At 44.8% G+C, this 21,745-nt stretch overlaps 1 protein-coding gene across 1 annotated transcript; it reads left to right on the top strand.

Moving 5' to 3' along the window:
* Positions 1-19,851: 19,851 nt before the first annotated feature.
* LOC127058975 (uncharacterized) lies at positions 19,852-21,489 on the top strand. Its single transcript, XM_050969538.1, has 2 exons — positions 19,852-20,790; positions 21,291-21,489. Exons 1-2 carry the CDS (start codon positions 19,891-19,893, stop codon positions 21,309-21,311), a joined length of 921 nt encoding a protein of 306 aa, XP_050825495.1. The 5' UTR covers positions 19,852-19,890; the 3' UTR covers positions 21,312-21,489.
* The last annotated feature ends 256 nt before the right edge of the window (positions 21,490-21,745 follow it).

Genomic DNA, 21,745 nt, shown 5'->3' on the forward strand with positions numbered 1-21,745 from the left:
GGATAAGTGTGGGTAAGCTGAACGGCTCCTTCCAGCTCAGATTTCAGACATTGGTGGGACAAAGGTTATGTGTGGGGGTGGGGGAGCTCCCACTGCTACTGCCTGTGCTAAATTGGTCTTGTGGAAGAAGACTTCATTCTTCATGGGTGTTAATTCGGCTCTGATCCTTCATGGACAATTCTAATGCATTTACTTAACATTTGCAGCCTACCCCCTTTTCCTTCTTGAAAACAAAAGCACTTGGAAATGTTGCTTGTACAGCTGCAGTGCTTAATCCTCACTCCATCTTTTCCCTCTCCAGCTCTGATGCACATGACTAGTCCAGCCTGGACCCCTTTCTGCTCTCTATATAAAAGAGATCACAAAGTAGGGGAGGTTTCACCTTATTAGCAGCACTGGATCCTTTTGCACATAACTTTTAATGCTTCAGTTCCCATATTAACATTTTCTGCAGGCTTGCTTGTTGTACATGGACCAGGAGAGAGGCAGAAGCCTCATGAATTTTTTAAGGTGCTTGCTGCTTGCCAGTTAATTGCCTCTCATCACATTAGCTGTCGTGCACTGCACTCAGATGCTGACAAGACTGGTCCATTTCATTTTACTCCATATAGTATAAAGGTTTCAGTGATGTGCCTTAGTATTTTGAATTTGACTTGTAAAATAATTTTTTGATGTCTCCCCCACAACTTAAGTCCATCCTACCTGCTGTGGTGCATGCAATCTTAGCCATATACAGAAAGGCATGGGGTGGATATTTCAATAGCGAGATAAGCAGTGTGGTGTGATGGACTCAGCACAGGGTTAAGACCAAGGGATACTTATATTCTACTTGGGACTCTGACTTCCCCCGATGGTCTTGGTCAAGTCAGTAGCAACTAAACTTTCAAGAATGTCCACTGATTTTGGCTGCCATTGACTTCACCTAGAGATTGACATACTCACAACTTCTGACAAATCAGGATTGAACTATTTATTCTTGTGGTACAGTTCAGGCCACCTGCATCTGTATTCTCCATTCATGGTCCTGCAAGGACACCTATTTTTAGACTTTTGTCTCCCTAGCCATCATCTCTCTTGGGAAAACCTCACCAAGGGCTTTTCCTGTGGTAACAAGTTCATCACTGCCTTGGCTCAGACCAAGCACAGCCATGAATTTGAGAGTAATTTCTTTATATTGTTTGGGTTTTTGATCTGTGCAAGGGGTCCCTTCCTCAGGGCAAAGCTTCAAAAGGCTGAGTTCTTATATAATTGGAGGACTTTTCATCAGCATACTCCTCCCCAGTAGGGGGTACTAGAGAAATCCATTTAATTGTAAAAGTAAATATTATTTCAAATAGTCCTTTGAAGCTCATAACTTGTTCCAGGATTTACATTAGTCAGGTCTTCTCCCTGGAGACATTACTTACAATGCCATAATAATATATAAACATATGCATCATCACAGACCATTAAGCAGCCAGACTGCAGGGGATGGGAGTGAGAGTTCCTTCCTCGGTGTCTTCAGATATATATCTATATCTTCAGATATAAACCACCTGTAGCAGCCCAGGTCAACTGACTCAGACTCATGCTGCAGGGCGATAAAAATTGCAGTGTAGATATTTGGGATCAGGCTGGAGCCTGGGCTTTGAGACTCCAGGAAGGCCCCAGGCCTCCAGAGCCCAGGCTCCAGCCTGAGCCCAAACATCTACACTGCAATGTTATACTGTAGCTGTATGCTCTACAGAAGACACACAAATACTTCATGGGAACTTTTACTTTTGTTTCTTAGGTGTGTTTCTCTCCCATCCCCTTAATTAAAATAAAAGTCAGACCAAAAATGTATGGCTGCCCTTTGTTTATGGAAGACAACAGCAAGCATAGAGGAGAAAAAAAAAAAAAAGAAATGTTAGTACGACCAGATTGGATTGCAGCTGGGAAAATAAGCTGTAAAGCCTCAGGCTTGAAATAAAGCATCCTCTGTGCTGCACAGCCCAAGAAGTGAAGAGGGAAGTGAAATATCTTCCTGTCTTATAACTGGAAAACTCATGAGACTGGGGTTTCCTTGCCGGATTTCCAGTGCTCTTCTTCTAGTCAGATCCAGGACATGTAGATGTGTGTGAAAATGAGAAAGAAAAATTTAGCTGAACTTTCTTCCACACAGGACAAGGCCCGTCTATATTTTGTTTGAACTGATCTGGCCATCTCTGCTTATGAATGCATTAACATTTTCATATTAGCTTTGATTTATGGCACCATCTGGTTCTCTGCTGACTAACATCTCTGACAGGGCTTGGCAGAGGGCAGCAACAGATACGACTGTACACAAATTTCACATGGTTGCCAATGCCAGGTGCCCCAGAGGGAATGAACAGAACAGGTAATCATCAAGTGATCCAACCCCTGTCACCCATTCCTAGCTTCTGGTAAACAGAGGTTGGGGACACCATCCCTACCCATCCTGACTAATAGCAATTGATGGACCTATCCTTCATTAGTTTATCAAGTTCATTTTTGAACCCTGTTATATAGTCTTGGCCTTCACAACATCCTCTAGCAAGGAGTTCCACAGGTTGACCATGTGTTGTGTGAAGAAATACTTCCTTTTGTTTGTTTTAAACCTGCTGCCCGTTAATTTCATTTGGTGACCCCCAGTTCTTGTAATGAGAAAGAGCAAATAACACTTCTTTATTTACCTTCTCCACACCAGTCATGATTTTATAGACTTCTGTCATATCCCCCCTTAGTCATCTCCTTTTCCAAGCTGAAAAGGCCCAGTCTTATTAATCTCTCCTTATATGGAAGCCATTCCATACCCCTAATCATTTTTTGTTGCTCTTTTCTGAACCTTTTCCAATACATCTTTTTTTGAGATGGGGCATAAACAGCACAAATAGCCCTCAGATGAAAGAGCTTCCTGTGCATCTCAGTTGGTTAACTCCAAGACCCACTGCATTGGGGGGCTCTACCAGTCCTATTCTAGTAGACATCTTTGTGTATGGCAGGAGGAGGAAAGTGCAAGAGGCCCAGCCCGCTCACCCAAGCAGATACACATCAGCTGCTGAGGTAAATATTGCATGCTCTTCCCCTGCTGCCACTTGCAGAGGAATAAAGGAACTCTATTAAGCCACCCCAAGAAGTACCGGGGCCACAGGAGCAGAACCACACTGTTTCCGTATTGTGGTAAGTTATGGGCTCTGAACTGCCTACTACTTGATCCCTAGACAGGGATTCTAGCTAATACAAATAATAAATGATAATAAAGTCAGTGGCAGAGCTGCCATAAGGTTCTGAATCTCAGTTTCATCTTTTTCCTCTGATTTCTGTTGTCTCTGTATAAATCTTGTTGCACCTTGGCCCGAGCAGTTAGCCAGTATTCAGGGACTTGCTGGGATGTTTCTACTAGAGGAGAAATTGATGGAGTATTTCTTTAGTGCAATCTGAACAGGATTTACATGGGATGTATATTTACAAAGAATGTACACAAAGTCCTGTTTTCCTGAACACAGTAGGAAAAAGCAACAGTTTCTTTAACACCACTGAGGTGCAGCCACTGAGGTGCTTTGCAGTGTGAATGAAATCGGTGGTCCTGAAGAGTTCACCTAATCAGTACGATAAATGCAGCACACTGTGCAATCAGTACAGAGAGGTGAACAAGTGGCTTTAGAGGAGTCAACTTGCTTGTTTCTAAATTTTGCTAGTTCTCATTTGAGAACTAGACCCAAACCACACATGCTGGTTTACAAAAGGATGCCCATTGGTAAGGTAGCTTCTTGAGCCCCAGACTGCAAATGTTCCATTGTGACCAATGCAAGCTCTGTGTGTGTGTGTGTGTGTGTGTGTGTGTGTGTGTGTGTGTGTGTGTGTGTGTGTGTGTGTGTGTGTGTGTGTGTGTGTGTGTGTGTGTGTGTGTGTGTGTGTGTGTGTGGCAAACTAGCAGTATTGAACCTCCTATGGTAAGAAATGAATTATTTTGGGAGATACTACATTTCATTGAGGGTAAGGCTAAAAGGATGAAAAGTGTAAATGTTTTTTTAAATGTATTTATAGAGATGGGCCACCCTGATTCAGAAATATGCCCATAACTTGGGAAGTTTGACCTATTTTGTAAACCGAATATCTGCCAAACTTCCAGGGAAATGAATAATAATTTTTTTTATGCAAGGAGGAGGATACTTGCTTAACCTTTAATGAAGGTTTTAGCGGATTTATATGTATGTGTTTTACAATGCTCACTTGATCTTATCACAGCATTTCACCAGTGAGAGGAGTGTTGTATAAGATTTTGGGTGCTCATGGATGGAGGGATGGCTTCTGATGTCTGTTACATTAATGTAAAGCTGAATTAAATCCATAAGTCCCTTCGAGTGAATGGACTTACCCCAGATCCAGACCATTGGAAGGGAGACTGGAATTTGCTCCTGTCACAGCTGAGAGTCGTAATAAAGGTTTCTAGGATGTGCTCGCTCTCTTAGCTTGATCTCATGGGTTTCAGTGATAATTTAGTAAGAATTAACTCCTTTTACCTTGATTCTGCTCTCACACTGTATTACACAGATATAATTCCATTTGCTTCAGTGGCATTTCTCTTTATTTATACCATTGTGACTAGAGAATCAGTCCCTTTACCAGCAGTTTTCAGGTACAAGGGGAGTTAAACAAATCATTGGTATAGGTGTTTAGCTATTTCAGTTTGAGCCTTTTCAGTTGGTGGTACAGAGTGAATAAGGATTGCAAATGCTTATTACAAACTGCTCTCTGAGTCTGCTGAAAAGTCATTTAAAACAAAACAAGCTACATTTTAAAATCCATGATGTTTTGTTTCAAGTCTATGCAACAGAAAAGATGCTGAAGTATTCAGATGATGAAGTGAAGTCCCTGCAGAGGAATTCTACCTTTACTAGACGATGCTCATTCACACTTGTGCAGCCAAGTGCAGCCCAGCTGCTCAAGATACAGACCTATGGAAATCCGCCGCTGCTGTTTGAGCGCCTAACCTAGCTGAGATAGTGCTAACTTCAATCAAAGAAAGGTGACAAACCCCACAACTGCTGAAGTTAGCTTCAGCACACACACACACTGATGCATTTACTTATAAAAGTTGCTTTTCTGAGGGAAATACACAAGAGATTGATGTCAGGATTTAAAGAGACAGTAAGTAGTTTTGGCCCGAGATTGAGATTTTATGGTTTTTTAAACACAAAACCTGAATACAAACTTTTCAAGAAATGTTTATGTACTGATTTCAGGAAAAACGGGGATTTTGCTTGAATTTAAACCTGTTGAAAAAAAGCAAACCAAGCCAGATTGTATTAGTCGATGAGAATTTGAATATGAAACTGATTATGACCAGAAAGTGAACCCAACCAGCTTAATTGTACTGTCTAAGATGAGGGCCCAATTCCTCAAAGTTCTGAGTGATTCCTAAGAATTCCTGAGCTCCCTCAGTTGAAGGGTTTGTCTACCACTATCACCAGTAGATCTGGTCATATTTTTTCTAAATGAAATAACGTATTCATTTGTTGAAAATGAATATTTTGCAAAACTTTGTTTTCAATTAAAATTTCTCTTTCTCTCCAGCCAAAACACCCTCCATTTTCACTTCACTCCTGCATCAGAACTAGGCCAATGTCTATCAGTGCTGAGGACCATGAAGGTCTGGTAGCTTTTATGAAAGGAAATTATCACGCTGAAAGATCCTGGTAGTTCAAGTAGGTATCCAAGTATTTCACATTATAGGAAGTCAGAACAAATGAAAACGTTTTCCCTTAATTTTGGCGTCTAAATGCAGGCACTGATTTCATAATCCTTGCTTGAGACTCCGTTCCTAAGGCAGCTTCATGGAGTTGGCCATGTCTTCTGTTTTTTAATTGAATATATAAAAGGTTTACTGCTACAAGAAGAGGAATGTTAATCAGTTTAAATTACAGTGTTACAACATACATTCACCCACACAGCCTAAAAAAATGCCCACAAGTGCTGAACGGGAACCCAAATGAAGGATTTACAAAATGTTACAGAAAAATCTCTAAATTAGTCTTCAGGCTTTATGAATCATTCCTTAAAATACATCAGAATGCAAAGTACCGTTCAGTCACAAGGACAAGTCTGCAGTGAATATGTGATTTCATAGGGAATTTTGGAGATGCTTTTAGACATTTTAAAAGAGTGATTTAGGTTTAGTTCTGGCAGACACAGTATGGAGAAAACTGGCGTTTTGCTAACATTGAAAATTGCAAGGTATTCACAATACTTCTTACTTTAGTGAATAAAAGTAGATGTGTGGAAAAAAACCACAATTTTAAAAGTCCCTTATGAAAACGTTGCATAGAATTTCATAGATGAGGAGAACTGTTATGTGTTTTTGAATCATTCTGTAGAATTTAACAGAGAATATGTAGAGGCCTAAGGCAGAGCCCTACACCATGATATGGAGTGGGGGTTCAAGACTTTTGTGGCCTCTCTGCATGGAGCTTCTACTCATTTTCAAGCTTTGCACCTGTATCTAAAAGGGAACAGGATTCAATCCTAACGGGGGCAAGACAGTTTTAATTATTGGTAGTGAATATTTATATTAGGTGGGGATCTACTTGTTGAAACAGCTTCAGTCAAGCTCATTCTTCAATTTACCCAGTCTGTGGTTAGAAAACAAAGCACTGAGAAAAATGGGCTTCAATTCTGCTGGTTACTTGTACTGTACAGTTTATTTCTAGAAGGGGATAAGTAATTTTATTTTCCCTTGCTTCAATAGTTCTTTCATACACACCCTCTAGTAGGGAACAGCGCTAGTATTAACATGCATAGCCCTGATGATTTCAGTAAGTGGTTTTCTTAAGTTTCATGCACAATCACATTGAAAAATAATGAATAGTCATTTATGTCTTGTCAATTAGTAATGTGCAGTGATATTGGCTGAGTACTGGTTTAACCCTTCCATCATCCCTGAGGAAGGGAGCTTGGTGGGAGGTAGCTTTGGAGAAAGCATCAGAGGGGTAGCCGTGTTAGTCTGGATCTGTAAAAGCAGCAAAGAGTCCTGTGGCACCTTATAGACTAACAGACGTTTTGGAGCATGAGCTTTCGTGGGTGAATACCCACTTCGTCAGATGCATGTAGTGGAAATTTCCAGGGCAGGTATATATATGCAGGCAAGCTAGAGATAATGAGGTAGTTCAATCTGGGAGGATGAGGCCCTGTTCTAGCAGTTGAGGTGTGAAAACCAAGGGAGGAGAAACTGGTTCTGTAATGGGCAAGCCATTCACAGTCTTTGTTTAATCCTGAGCTGATGGTGTCAAATTTGCAGATGAACTGAAGCTCAGCAGTTTCTCTTTGAAGTCTGGTCCTGAAGTTTTTTTGCTGCAGGATGGCCACCTTAAGGTCTGCTATAGTGTGGCCAGGGAGGTTGAAGTGTTCTCCTACAGGTTTTTGTATATTGCCATTCCTAATATCTGATTTGTGTCCATTTATCCTTTTCCGTAGAGACTGTCCAGTTTGGCCGATGTACATAGCAGAGGGGCATTGCTGGCATATGATGGCGTATATTACATTGGTGGACGTGCAGGTGAATGAACCGGTGATGGTGTGGCTGATCTGGTTAGGTCCTGTGATGGTGTCGCTGGTGTAGATATGTGGGCAGAGTTGGCATCGAGGTTTGTTGCATGGATTGGTTCCTGAGCTAGAGTTATTATGGTGCGGTGTGCAGTTACTGGTGAGAATATGTTTCAGGTTGGCAGGTTGCCTGTGGGCGAGGACTGGCCTACCACCCAAGGCCTGTGAAAGTGTGGGATCATTGTCCAGGATGGGTTGTAGGTCCCTGATGATGCGTTGGAGAGGTTTTAGCTGGGGACTGTATGTGATGGCCAGTGGAGTCCTGTTGGTTTCTTCCTTGGGTTTGTCTTGCAGTAGGAGGCTTCTGGGTACACGTCTGGCTCTGTTGATCTGTTTCCTTATTTCCTCATGCGGGTATTGTAGTTTTGAGAATGCTTGGTGGAGATTTTGTAGGTGTTGGTCTCTGTCTGAGGGGTTAGAGCAGATGCGGTTGTACCTCAGTGCTTGGCTGTAGACAATGGATCTTGTGATGTGCCCGGGATGGAAGCTGGAGGCATGAAGGTAGGCATAGCAGTCGGTAGGTTTTCGGTATAGGGTGATGGTAATGTGACCATCACTTATTTGCACCGTGGTGTCTAGGAAGTGGACCTCCCGTGTAGATTGGTCCAGGCTGAGGTTGATGGTGGGGTGGAAGCTGTTGAAATCGTGGTGGAATTTTTCCAGAGACTCCTTCCCATGGGTCCAGAATATAATGTAGCGTAGGTAGAGAAGGGGCATGAGTGGACGAGAGCTGAGGAAGCGTTGTTCCAGGTCGGCCATAAAAATATTGGCATATTGTGGGGCCATGCGGGTGCCCATAGCTGTGCCACTGATCTGGAGATATATATTGTCATTAAATTTGAAATAGTTGTGTGTGAGGATAAAGGCACAGAGCTCAGCAGCCAGTTGTGCTGTAGCATCATCAGGGATACTGTTCCTGACAGCTTGTATTCCCTCTGTGTGTGGGATGTTCGTGTAGAGAGCCTCTACTTCCATGGTGGCTAGGATGGTGTTTTCTGGAAGGTCACCAATGTATTGTAGTTTCCTCAGGAAATCAGTGGTGTCACGGAGATAGCTGGGAGTGCTGGTAGCATAGGGTCTGAGTAGAGAGTCCACATATCCAGACAGTCCTTCAGTGAGAGTGCCAATGCCCAAGATGATGGGGCGTCCAGGATTTCCGGGTTTGCGGATCTTGGGTAGTAGATAGAATAACCCTGGTCGGGGCTCTAAGGGTATGTTGATTTGTTCCGGTGTTAGTGTAGGGAGTGTCCTGAGTAGATGTTGCAGTTTCTTAGTGTATTCCTCAGTGGGATCTGAGGGAAGTGGCCTGTAGAATTTGGTGTTGGAGAGTTGTCTGGTAGCCTCCTTTTGGTAGTCAGACCTGTTCATGATGACAACAGCACCTCCTTTATCAGCCTCTTTGATGATAATATCTGGGTGGTTTCTGAGGCTGTGGATGGCATTGCGTTCTGCACGACTTAGGTTATGAGGCAAGCGATGTTGTTTTTCCACAATTTCTGCTTGTGCACTTCAGCAGAAGCATTCAATGTAGAGGTCCAGACTGTCATTTCGACCCTAAGGAGGAGTCCATGTGGAGTTCTTCTTGTGCTGTTGGTGGGAGGGCACCTGTGTATCAGTGCGCTGTTCAGTGTTGTCCTGAAAGTATTCTTTGAGTCGGAGACGGCGGAAGTAGGCTTCCAGATCGCCACAGAACTGTATCATGTTGGTGGGGGTGGCAGGGCAGAAAGAGAGTCCCCGAGATAGAACAGACTAGCAGCTAGCCATGTTATTGATTTACTCAGGGGAGGCCCTTCCGAGTATCAGGCTTTGTCTATATATACACCCTTAATTGAGGACTTTAGCCTTTACCGTTTATTTGTTGTGCATTACTGAGATGGAAATTTGGGTGTCATTCTCATTTTTTATAACACTTTATTACTGTCAGGTTTCAATATGTTCAGCTACTTTTAGGGTCCTGAGAATATTCCCCTTAAGGGACTTTTACATGTGTACATGGAGCATTTTCACAGAACACCGTAAAGCTTTGGCTTAAGCTATGTGAGAGGCAATAATATTGTTTCCAGATAGTAAAGACAGATTATGCAATACAAAGAAAAAGCAATGTTATAATGCTTTGCTGGGAAATGGGTCTAATTGATGCAGTCTGTACTGATCTTTGAAAAGTCAACCTGTGGAACTGTTTGCCAGAGGATGTGTGATAGCCAAGACTATAACAGGGTTCAGAAAAGAACTGGATAAATTTATGGAGGATAGGTCCATCAATTGCCGGGATGAGCAGGGATGGTGTCCCTAGCCTCTGTTTGCCAGAATCTGGGAATAGGCGACAGGGCATGAATCACTTGATGATTACCTGTTCTATTCATTCCCTCTGGGGTACTTAGCATTGGCCACAGTCAGAAGACAGGATACCGGGCTAGATGGACCTTTGGTCTGATTCAGTATGGCTGTTCTTGTGTTCTAAAACCACCCATCAATAGTTTAAAATAAAGAAGAAGAGCAAAGGCAAAATGTTCCTTGTCCTGTAACTAGAGTTTAAAGCTTTGGATGATACCTGAAATGAGTGAGAGTGGGAATAGGAAACATTAGTCCACTGGGACAGTGTTAACATAGGCAAAAACTTTTATAATCAGTTATATGTATTGCGTTGAAATGAGCTTAACATGAGGTAGCCATCTCAAAATCCTAGTGTAGAGAAGGCAAGTGGTGCTTTTACCTTGATGTCACTAGTTGAGGTAAATGTTAGCCCCCAACTAATGGTTCCCTTTGACCAGCCACATCAAGGTAAAACTACCACTGCATCAAAGTTGCCTTGGATGCCCTAGTATTTTACAAGATATCATTCTCATGTTAGCTAAGTCATTTCAAGGAACACTCCTTTAAGCCTTATGTGAAGACATGTGCAAAGTTTCAAACAGCAGCCCAGGGAACTAGCTACATAATTCCCAGTTGTGTTAATGAATCACATGAATAAGTCCTGCACCACCCTTTAAAAATTTAAGAGTTGAGGTCGTAGAGTTGTTCTTCATCAGCAAAATCTGAGTTTTAGAATTCCATGTCAAAACAATAGTGGGTGGGGTGGGAGATGAATACAACCTTTGTTCGTGAAAGCCAGCAAATGTTGTCAATGGAATATTATCCCCATAAAAAGCTGATGTTTAAAGCCTGTTGGCAAAATTCATCCTCTCTGTGCCTGCTGGAGCCAGGAACTGTTTCATATTTTTTCTGAGTTTTTCTTAATACCTTCCCAGTGATACTTGAGTAGTAGTCACAAGAATAACTGAAATTTTCATGTGTCATATCTACTTTGCTAGGGTCAATGGAGAACTTACCAAAAATGTACAGGGTTGATTGGACTTTTTATACATAAGGCACAAAAAATCATGAGACAGTCAAAACTGCTTGATAGTACTATAAAATTTCATGGTTACTCTGCTGCACCTGATTAGGTTGTTGCACCTTTTGGCATCTGAGCCAATATTAAACAGCTCGCAGCCTTTATACTCTATATAGGAGAGATTCAAAAATGCTTGCAGTTGATTTAGAGTCTGTCTCATGACATATTTTAATAATTTCTGCAAGCTGTATGAAAACATTCAAAAATCTCTCTTAGGTAAAACAGCCTCAGCAAGTGCTAAGTGACCCTCAAAGTGAAGAAATATACCATATGAGGGCTCCTATGCCACAAAACCTGCCTGGATCTTGAAACAGAAGGCAATTTATTTCTGTAGGACTTGAAATTAAAATTAAACCAAACCAGAGTGTGCTCTCCTCCACCTCGGATAATATTTTTTTAAAGTTGCTTTATGATCTGCTTTATGCTACAACACCAACCAGATTTAATACTTGTCTTCCAATGGCTACTGCCTGGAGGCTTGGAATACTCCTGATATTTACATGCAGGAACCAGAAGCTAAAGTAGATGGCTTATGAATAATTAAACACAAACATCTGCTCCCTTTTGTCAGATGGAGACAGATAGAATCCTCTCAAAACTTTTGCTGATCGGTCTTATCACACTGACTTCACTTCTACGAGATACAGATTTCAAGTGAAAGATTGGGGACTAGTTGTAGTTTGTTGTTGTGAAATGGAGAAATCATTCCTTATACTCACAATTCTTTCCTTTCTCTATGTGCTATATCTGAGGTCTCCCCTTCAGTCAGAGGTCCTTAAAATACCTCAGCTGCCAAGGCCCAAATGTGGAACAAAATATATGGTAGATAACCAAAATTAGGGAGATTATTTATGTGGGAAACTAATAATGTTGTAGAACTTCCTTCCTTTACTGTAAATAATTCTTTCTATAAACCTTAGTGTCATGATTCCTTGTTCCTGTTGTAAATCATTTTCAACAATCAAAGTGAGGGAACTCTACATTTGTGTGGAAAGTAGGTGACTTTGTGACTAAAATGAGCGATGCTTCTCTACATGAGGGGCACTTAAGAGACAGGTTAGAAATGGGTTTGTAGTTGACATCAATGCCATCATTGGCTGATGCACCATGTGATCATAATCCTTTAAATCAGTAGTAAAACAATGTAAACGTCTACGGCCAAAATGCCTGATCTGAAAATTTATGCCATGATTCTTTTCTTGCCTACACAGAAGGGACTAGTGACTTTGGGGACTCAGCTTTAAACACCTTAGAGAGGCCTGACTGTCAGAGGGTAAGTGCTCAGTATGTTCTGGGAATTCGGACCCTTTAAAAGTATTCAAAAACAGGTACCCAAAAATCAGCTTAGTCACGTTTGAAAATTTAGGCCATGCATGTGTGTCTTCCAGCAAGGAGAACTCATTGATTGAAAAGGGGACTGAATCAGCAACTTAGTCATAGTTTATAGTAGCCACAGTTTAAAAAATTGGGAGCAAATGTAGCTACTCAAAGAAAACAGATAAAAGTAAAAAGGAAGAATGGTTGGATGTAAGTGTTGTTCAAAATAACTTGGTAGAGTTAGTTTGAAATATCTGTGGGCTAGTAACCTTTGGTGCGCACACTACGGTTTGGGGAATTAGGGTTTATGTTGCAGGATGATTCATCCTTGATGCGGTGTGAAAATTCATTTCATTTGTCAGAATTTTTTCATCAAAACAATTTGACAAAAATCAACATGCAAAAATATATTTTGATATCCCTGAAACTGCAGTTTTTTGCCAAAGTAGTTTTTTTTTTAAAAAACGAAGCGTCAACCAGCTCTACTCGAGAGCACCTTCCCTAACTTAAAGATGAACATAGGGTCCATCTGCCTCTGATATGGGGTTCCGTCAAGCCATACGTCTGCCTCCATATTGAACTTTGTCAAACCTACTATGACAGAGTCTGGGACACTCCAAACCCCACAGTGCCCAGAACTGTGTAAGAATCTGTGTGCTTTGGTGTTGTGAGTGCCCTGACTGGAATACAGTAATGCGCACACAATTCAATGGTGGAGGGGTATGTGTGTGGGGAGAGAGACAGGTAGGAGAATTACTCAGCACATGGGTGGCCAGCATGTTGACACCAATGCTCAGTAGCGTACCAGCTAGGTTTCTTCAAGGTAGAGAAGGTGGAGGAACAGGTGAAGGGATCTACCTGCAGGTGGGGCGTCAGCTTGTGAGGCAGCTGGTTGATTTAGGGTTTTTAATTTTTGACTATAACTAAAAAAATTGTGGAGAACCCACCAACTTAAGCATTTCTGGCTGTCATGGATAAATGCTAGAAGTTCACTCCTGGAAGTGATAGCATCTGCTCTGGACATTGTTGTAGCAAAGATTTTTGCTGCCAGTTCCTTATACTGTAGTGGTGTCCTATTGAGACTGGCAATTCAAGAAGAAAATGGCTGCTGAACCTTTTCTGGACAATTGAAGTGCAAGTTGTGGTTGCCTTACAAATCACAAACAATGATCAAAGCTGGAATATTGGGATTGAGGATCTTCATTCTTCATGAATCAAATGCTAATGTGGATGGACAATTTCCCCAAATTAAGATTTTTGTGTAGGAAAATGAGGCCCAGGATGTCTAAGGACTCACTTCAAATGTACTATATATGGCCTATCATAACAAATCTGAATGATAGAAAGTGACACTGTGTTGCTGTGAGACATTATTAATTTCTATTGACTATTAAGTCTAGTTTAAAAATCTATACCATTTGATTAATAACGAATTCATATTGATCATTGATACAAAACTGGTTGTGGTAAGAAAATGGAAATAATGATCAATGTCTAATAGCCATTATTTAAAAGCAGTGGGAAGCCATTGTATAAGACAATAAATGTACTGCAAAAAAAATGAGATTAAATGCCAAAAATTAAACGGAGGAAATATCCCAAATTTAAAACACTGAAATCAGCTTGGCCATTAGGACAGTTCTGTAAAACTGAGGTACATTCCTTTGTATAGAGTCCTAATTCACCTTTTACCCACACCCACCAACTGCCGCTACTGGAACTGTGGAATTACTTCCTTCTCCTAACTCTATTGGCATACAGTGATGCTCTGCTGCATTAGGTCTTCTCTTGTCAATGTAACAAAGTAATCAGAGAGATCACAAGTGTAAGCAGAGTCAGGATAAGCTCTACCCTGACATCTGGTGGAAAGAATGTGAGAGAGTGTATTTGCATAGGCACGCCCACCCTATCCCAGACTGCCAAGCTGTGGGACTGCTTGGTGACAAATTGCTCACCCTCAGTTGGGTGGTACTGGCTAGACATGGGACATGGGTTCCAAAACCCAGAGAATTGAGAGAGGCTGGGGACAGGTATCTGTGCCTGGTGGTGCAGTCTCCTTGTGGAGCCAGAAGCACCAGTTGCACCCCCTCCTCTCTCCACTGTGGAATGTCAGAGTTGATTTTTATTATTCCCTCAAGAATCTAAATACAGGTTACTGAGCTGAACTCACTTTGGGCTAATGGTGCACTAGCACTGGGGCTCCCCCACTAAGAGCTGAGATCACTAAGAGTTGAAATCACAAAAAAAAGCTGAAATGACTGAGCTGAGAGCACTGAGTACTGTGCTAACTAGTGGGGGAGCCTGAAGATATGCTGTGGAACAGAGCAGCTGGCGGAGTGGAGCAGTTGCGGGGACGGCTGGAGCGGATCACGGGACAGCTGGTGGCAGCAGAGCGGAGTAGCTGTGGGACGGGTGGAGCGGCCCACAGAGTGAGCGGAGCCGAGCAGTTTTGCAGAGCAGCTGGTGGAGCGGAGCAGTTCCTGAGGACGGCTGGTAAAGCGGAGCAGTTCATGGAGAAGGCGGAAGCAGAACCCACGGAGAGGCAGGGCAGTTGGCCCTGGACCACGTAAGGTGCCCCTTTCTACCCAGGCTGGGGGGAGGGACCTCTACAGATAGACTCTCGAACTCTGGGGTGGCATTGACCAGAGACTTTTGGGTTGTTGGACTTTGGGGTGATTGGACTTAAAACCCTAAGCGGAAAAAGGACAGTGCCAAACGTACTTGGAGGTGGGTTTTTGTGTATGGTTTGTGTTATAACCCTGTTTGTGGTGTTTCTCCACTGGGATGCCGCATTGATTCCTTCCTTTATTAAAAAAGATTTTGCTACACTCAGACTCCGTGCTTGCGAGAGGGGAAGTATTGCCTCCTAGAGGCGCCCAGGGGCGTGTGGTATGTGAGTGTCCCAGGTCACTGGGTGGGGGCTCGAGCCGGTTATGCATTGTGTTACTGAAACGGAACCCCTGGATACTGAACCCGGCCCTTGTTGCTGCCAACTAGAGGGGCAGAAGGGTTACATTTTTGGGGGCTCGTCCGGGATCCCTGGGTCAGTACCCCTCGCAAGCACTTGTTGAGTGTTCCACTGTATTGGGAAATAATTATGTTTATATTTTGAGGAAACTACTGTTTGTATAATGGCTAATATGTCGGGTTTGTTGGGCCCCAGTCCTGCAGCCTCTAGCTCAGGGGCGGCAGACTCAGCCTATGATTGGGCAAAAGCACTGGGGCATATATTGGAAAAGATTGTGTTGGCCTATGCTACGTCAAACTCTTGTCGTAAGTTAAGGTTATTTGATGGGGAAGAGGAGTTTGAACTCTGGTCGGAGCATACTACTGAAATGCTGCGGGAGTGGGCCGTACCCGATGTAGAAAAGCGACGATGTCTAATAGAGAGCCTTAGTGGCCCAGCATTAGATGTAATTCACACCCTGAAGCTCACTGACCCTGAGGTCAGTGTGAAGGACTGCCTAGAGGCCCTTGATAATACCTTTGGGAGCGTAGAGGGCCCTGAGGACAGTTACTGTAAATTCATTAATTCCCGACAGCAAAGGGGTGAGAAAATTTCAGCCTATATACAGAGGCTGGAGAGACTACTTCAGAGAGCTGTTATGAGGGGAGCAGTGACTGCTGAGCAGATGGATCAGACCAGACTGGCTCAAGTTGTAAGAGGGACTCAGTATCGGAACCCAATCCTACTTCATCTCCGACTAAGAGAACGGCAGGAACATCCCCCAAGTTACTCCCAGCTGATAAAGGAGGTCAGGGAAGAAGAAGAAAGGCAGGCAGCCAGCGAGTGTTGGGAAGCCCAAACATTGGAACCAGCCAGTACGACGCCACCGCCAATGGCCAGTGTACTGATGGTGAGCACCACAGAGGAACTTGCCCAACAAATGCAGGTCCTGACAGAACGGATAGCTGAGCTGCAAAGCATCATTGACCGAGCTAAGACTTCCAGGAATAAGGAGCCTCAGACTGTGATGATAGAGAAGTCAGTATCTAGAGTCACCGTCCCACCTCACCGAATGGAGAAAGGACAATTCTTTTGCTACCGGTGTGGTCAGGATGGGCACAGTGCTGCTAACTGCCATAAGGAAGAGAACCCCTCCTTAGTGTATGAAAAGCTGAGGATCAGTTGGGAGAGATCCAGTAGCTGCCAGAAGGTCCAGGGACGGAGACCACCTAGGCCTAGAGGATTTGAAGATTCCCCCAGAAGAGACCAACCAGCTGGGATCCCTGCAGGACTGATAGGGCCTCGAGCAGAGGTCATGGTGAGGATTGAAGGGGCGGAGTGTAAAGCCGTGGTTGACACTGGATCTCAAGTGACTATTATATTTCAGTCATTCTACCAACAGATGCTTAGGCACCTGCCCATACAGCCACTGACTGGCATTGGTCTGTGTGGCCTCAGCATGGATGAATACCCTTATCAGGGCTATGTCATAGTACACCTGGAATTCCCAGAAGAGATTGCTGGGGTAAGACAGGAGGTGGACACTGCTGCTTTAATATGCCCTGACCCCAAAGGAGCCTCTGATGTGTCTGTGCTAATAGGGACCAACTCCAGCCTCTTTAGGATACTGGCCGATTACTGCAGACAGCAAGCAGGAGACCAATATCTGAATACCTTGGTGATACACACACACTGTGCCGAGGCTTACAGAAAAATTGAGGACATGAGAAAAGTGATGCCTGATTTGCCAGTCGGAGCACTGAGGTATGCGGGCCCGGTCCCTTTAGTGGTGCCTGCCATGTCAGAAAAGGAGGTGATTGTCAGGAGTACCTGCCTAAAAGGCAGTAAGGGAACATTAGCTGTGGTAGAGCAGCCAACCAAGGGAGGGCTCCCAGAAGGAGTGCTGGTTCTCAGCGGAGTCATAACCCTACCTGCTGAAGCCCAGGAGGAGGTGACGTTACTGGTTGCTAATGAAACACGCCGTGATGTGTTTGTAAAACCAGGGCAGAAGATTGCAGACATTTTTGAGCCTGAAAGCGTTGTGAGACCCCAGTGTGAAGCTGAAGTTCCAATGATAGATCCTGCGAAGTTTGACTTCGGGGACTCACCGCTGTCTGAGGAGTGGAAGGATCGCCTGAGGAAGAAGCTTTGCGAGAGATCCAAGGTGTTCTCACTACATGAGTGGGACGTGGGATGTGCAAAGGGAGTGGAACACCATATCAGGCTACAAGATCCCCGACCCTTCAGGGAGAGGTCTAGGAGGATTGCCCTCTCTGAGATGGAAGACGTGCGCCATCATCTTCAAGAGCTGATCGCGAATGGTATCATCACAGAGTCACGAAGCCCCTATGCCTCACCCACTGTGGTCGTTCATAAGAAGAGCGGAAAAATCCGGATGTGTATTGACTACCGCACCCTAAACAGGCGCACTACAGTTGATCAGTACACCATGCCTCGAGTACAAGATGCCTTGGACTGTTTGCTGGGTAGTCAGTGGTTCTCTGTGTTGGATCTTCGGAGTGGATACTACCAGATCCCTCTGGGTGAAGAAGATAAGGAGAAGACAGCCTTCATCTGCCCATTAGGGTTTTATCAGTTCGAACGCATGCCCCAAGGGATTTCTGGAGCACCTGCCACATTTCAACGTCTTATGGAAAAAGTCGTGGGAGACATGAATTTACTGCAGGTGTTAGTTTACTTGGATGACCTGATTGTGTTTGGAAGAACCCTGGAGGAACATGAAGAAAGACTTCTTAAAGTGCTCGACAGGTTGGAGGCATACAGTTTGAAGCTTTCAATCGATAAATGCCAGTTCTGCCAAACCTCAGTGAAGTATGTAGGTCACATCGTGTCCCAAGAGGGTGTGAGTACTGACCCCGATAAAATAGAAGCACTCACTACCTGGCCACGTCCCATTAACTACAGAGAACTCAAGACGTTTCTTGGATTTAGTGGCTACTACCGCAGATTTGTGAAGAACTATGCTACGATTGTAAAACCTCTGAATGATCTTACCAGGGGATACCAGTCCAACAAGAACAAATCTAAGACCCAGAATAAGCGGAGGCCTCCAAAGCCGCCTTTGCAGAGACACTATGGCCCCTTCGAACCATTTGGGCCGCGGTGGGATGAAAGATGTGAGAGAGCTTTTCGGGAAATCATTACTCGCTTAACTCATGCTCCCGTCCTAGTCTTTGCTGACCCAAGCAAACCGTTTATCCTGCATACTGATGCCAGTTTGGAGGGTCTGGGAGCAGTACTGTATCAGGAAGTGGAAGGCAAACGCAAACCGGTAGCCTTTGCCAGCCGAGGACTGTCTGACAATGAAACTCGCTACCCCATCCACAAGCTGGAGTTCTTGGCCTTGAAATGGGCCATCACTGAGAAATTCCGAGACTACTTGTACGGTGCTCAGTTCCAGGTGTGGACAGACAACAACCCACTGACCTATGTGTTAACAAGTGCTAAATTGGATGCTACAGGCCAGAGATGGGTGGCTGCCTTGGCTAGCTATGAGTTCAGCATTCAATACCGATCAGGGAGGAGCAATGTAGATGCAGATGCCTTGTCCAGACGTCCGCAGGCACCTGATGTTGCTGTGATACCCACGGATGGCGTGAGAGCTATTTGCAGTGTGAGTCGCCGAGAGCCGGAGGCCCCTGAGAGCCTTCATGGATGTGTTGCTGAAGCTTTGGGCCTACCCCCTGAAGGCGTGCCTTCTACTTCAGTGAACTATATTGCTTTGGACCAATCTCCCTTGCCCATGCTCAATACGGCTGACTGGCAAGAGGCCCAACTACAAGATGCTGACATTCGTGATACACTACTTGCCAAAAGAGAGGGGCGAGGCCCCGCTGAGGTTGTCCCACCTACCCCAGAGGGCAAACTACTATTGAGAGAATGGACCAAACTAAAACTGATTCAGGGAGTGCTACACCGCACGACCACAGACCCTCTACAAAAGCAACGGAATCAACTAGTGCTGCCAAAAGATTACAGAGCCCTGGCCATGAGGGCCCTGCATGATGACTTTGGACATTTAGGGATGGAGAGGACCCTGGAACTTATCCGCAGTAGATTCTATTGGCCACGGATGGCTGAAGATGTTCGCTGGAAATGTGAGACCTGCGCGCGATGTGTGCAAAGGAAAACTCTGCCCACGAGGGCTGCATATCTGAAGAACATCACCAGCAACAAACCTCTGGAGCTGGTTTGCATTGATTTCTTGTCTTTAGAAGTGGACAAGAGGAATATTGGGAACATCCTAGTAGTGACCGACCATTACACGCGATATGCGCAGGCATATCCCACACGTGATCAGAAGGCCACTACCGTCGCTCGAGTACTGTGGGAAAAATATTTCTCAGTTTATGGATTCCCAGCCCGGATACACTCGGATCAGGGACGAGACTTTGAGAGTCACCTTCTGAAGGAGGTGCTGAGGATAGCAGGAATTAAAAAGTCAAGGACAACGCCTTATCACCCACAGGGTGACCCTCAGCCAGAGAGGTTCAACCGAACCCTGTTAGATATGTTAGGGACTTTGCGGCCAGAGCAGAAGGCAACCTGGAGCCAACATGTCGCATTTCTAGTGCACGCCTACAACGCCACAAAGAACGACGCTACGGGAGTCACCCCATATCTCTTAATGTTTGGGCGAGAACCAAGATTACCCATAGACCTGTGCTTTGGTGTATCCGAGGATGGAGATAGCTATGAAACTCACCAGCAATATCTATCCCGTCTACGAGAAAAGCTGCGGGATGCTTATCACTTAGCTACATCTGCAGCTCAGAAGAATGCAGGCCGCAACAAACATCGATATGATGCTAGGGTACGTCTGCAAGAGCTCCAGCCAGGGGACAGAGTCCTGCTGCGAAATTTGGGTATTGCTGGCAAACACAAGATAGCTGACAGATGGAAGGCAATACCTTACTTAGTGATGGAAAAGCTAGGAGACCTGCCGGTCTACAAGATAAAACCTGAAGAGGGTCCAGGGCAGACCAAAACCGTGCATAGAAACCTTTTGCTCCCTGTGGGAGAATTGGTAGGCAGCCCTTATGAGATGGGCCACAACAGGGCAACTGGGCAGAACGAAGGTGCTGTACCAAAGCCGCCTTCCAATGTGGACAGCCGGCCTCCTGCAGCTAACCTACCCCTATTCGGCACATCTGACAGTGAGTCTGAGGAGGAAGACACAACCATGGTGTATCCTGGGATGAAGACAAGATTTCAGTCTCGATCCGCTGAATCAGAAGAGAGCACATCCTCTTCCACCCTAAACCCTATGGCAGAAGTATTTAGGCCCATTCCTGACATCCCTGAGCCACTGGTGGGACCCCCGTGTAATGACTTACACAGACTATTGGACAGTGGTGACATACAGATGGAGGATGTCCAGAGCACCTGCGACCCTCCACTGTTAGAACTAGAAATGCAGGGGCCTATGCCAGTACCCGAGGGGAACTCACAGGAAACCTCCCCATCCATCACTCAAGAGGATGTCCCCTCTACCATAGCAACAGAGATTCTCAATAGGCGAGACAGGGTAATAAGACCAGTGAAACGGTTAACTTACGATGCACCTGGGGTGATTAGTGAGGAGCCTATACATTTAGCACACAGGTTTGTGAAAGCTAAAGTGGGCTATCTAATGCCTTTTGGAGGGGACCAATAAGTTGGTATAGTAGGGAATGTGATTTGTCGGGACGACAAATTCTTGGCTGGGGGGAGGATGTAAACAGAGTCAGGATAAGCTCTACCCTGACATCTGGTGGAAAGAATGTGAGAGAGTGTATTTGCATAGGCACGCCCACCCTATCCCAGACTGCCAAGCTGTGGGACTGCTTGGTGACAAATTGCTCACCCTCAGTTGGGTGGTACTGGCTAGACATGGGACATGGGTTCCAAAACCCAGAGAATTGAGAGAGGCTGGGGACAGGTATCTGTGCCTGGTGGCGCAGTCTCCTTGTGGAGCCAGAAGCACCAGTTGCACCCCCTCCTCTCTCCACTGTGGAATGTCAGAGTTGATTTTTTTATTCCCTCAAGAATCTAAATACAGGTTACTGAGCTGAACTCACTTTGGGCTAATGGTGCACTAGCACTGGGGCTCCCCCACTAAGAGCTGAGATCACTAAGAGTTGAAATCACAAAAAAAGCTGAAATGACTGAGCTGAGAGCACTGAGTACTGTGCTAACTAGTGGGGGAGCCTGAAGATATGCTGTGGAACAGAGCAGCTGGCGGAGTGGAGCAGTTGCGGGGACAGCTGGAGCGGATCACGGGACAGCTGGTGGCAGCAGAGCGGAGTAGCTGTGGGACGGGTGGAGCGGCCCACAGAGTGAGCGGAGCCGAGCAGTTTTGCAGAGCAGCTGGTGGAGCGGAGCAGTTCCTGAGGACGGCTGGTAAAGCGGAGCAGTTCATGGAGAAGGCGGAAGCAGAACTCACGGAGAGGCAGGGCAGTTGGCCCTGGACCACGTAAGGTGCCCCTTTCTACCCAGGCTGG

Source organism: Gopherus flavomarginatus, chromosome 10, assembly GCF_025201925.1.
Source record: "Gopherus flavomarginatus isolate rGopFla2 chromosome 10, rGopFla2.mat.asm, whole genome shotgun sequence".
Lineage (NCBI taxonomy): Eukaryota > Metazoa > Chordata > Testudines > Testudinidae > Gopherus > Gopherus flavomarginatus.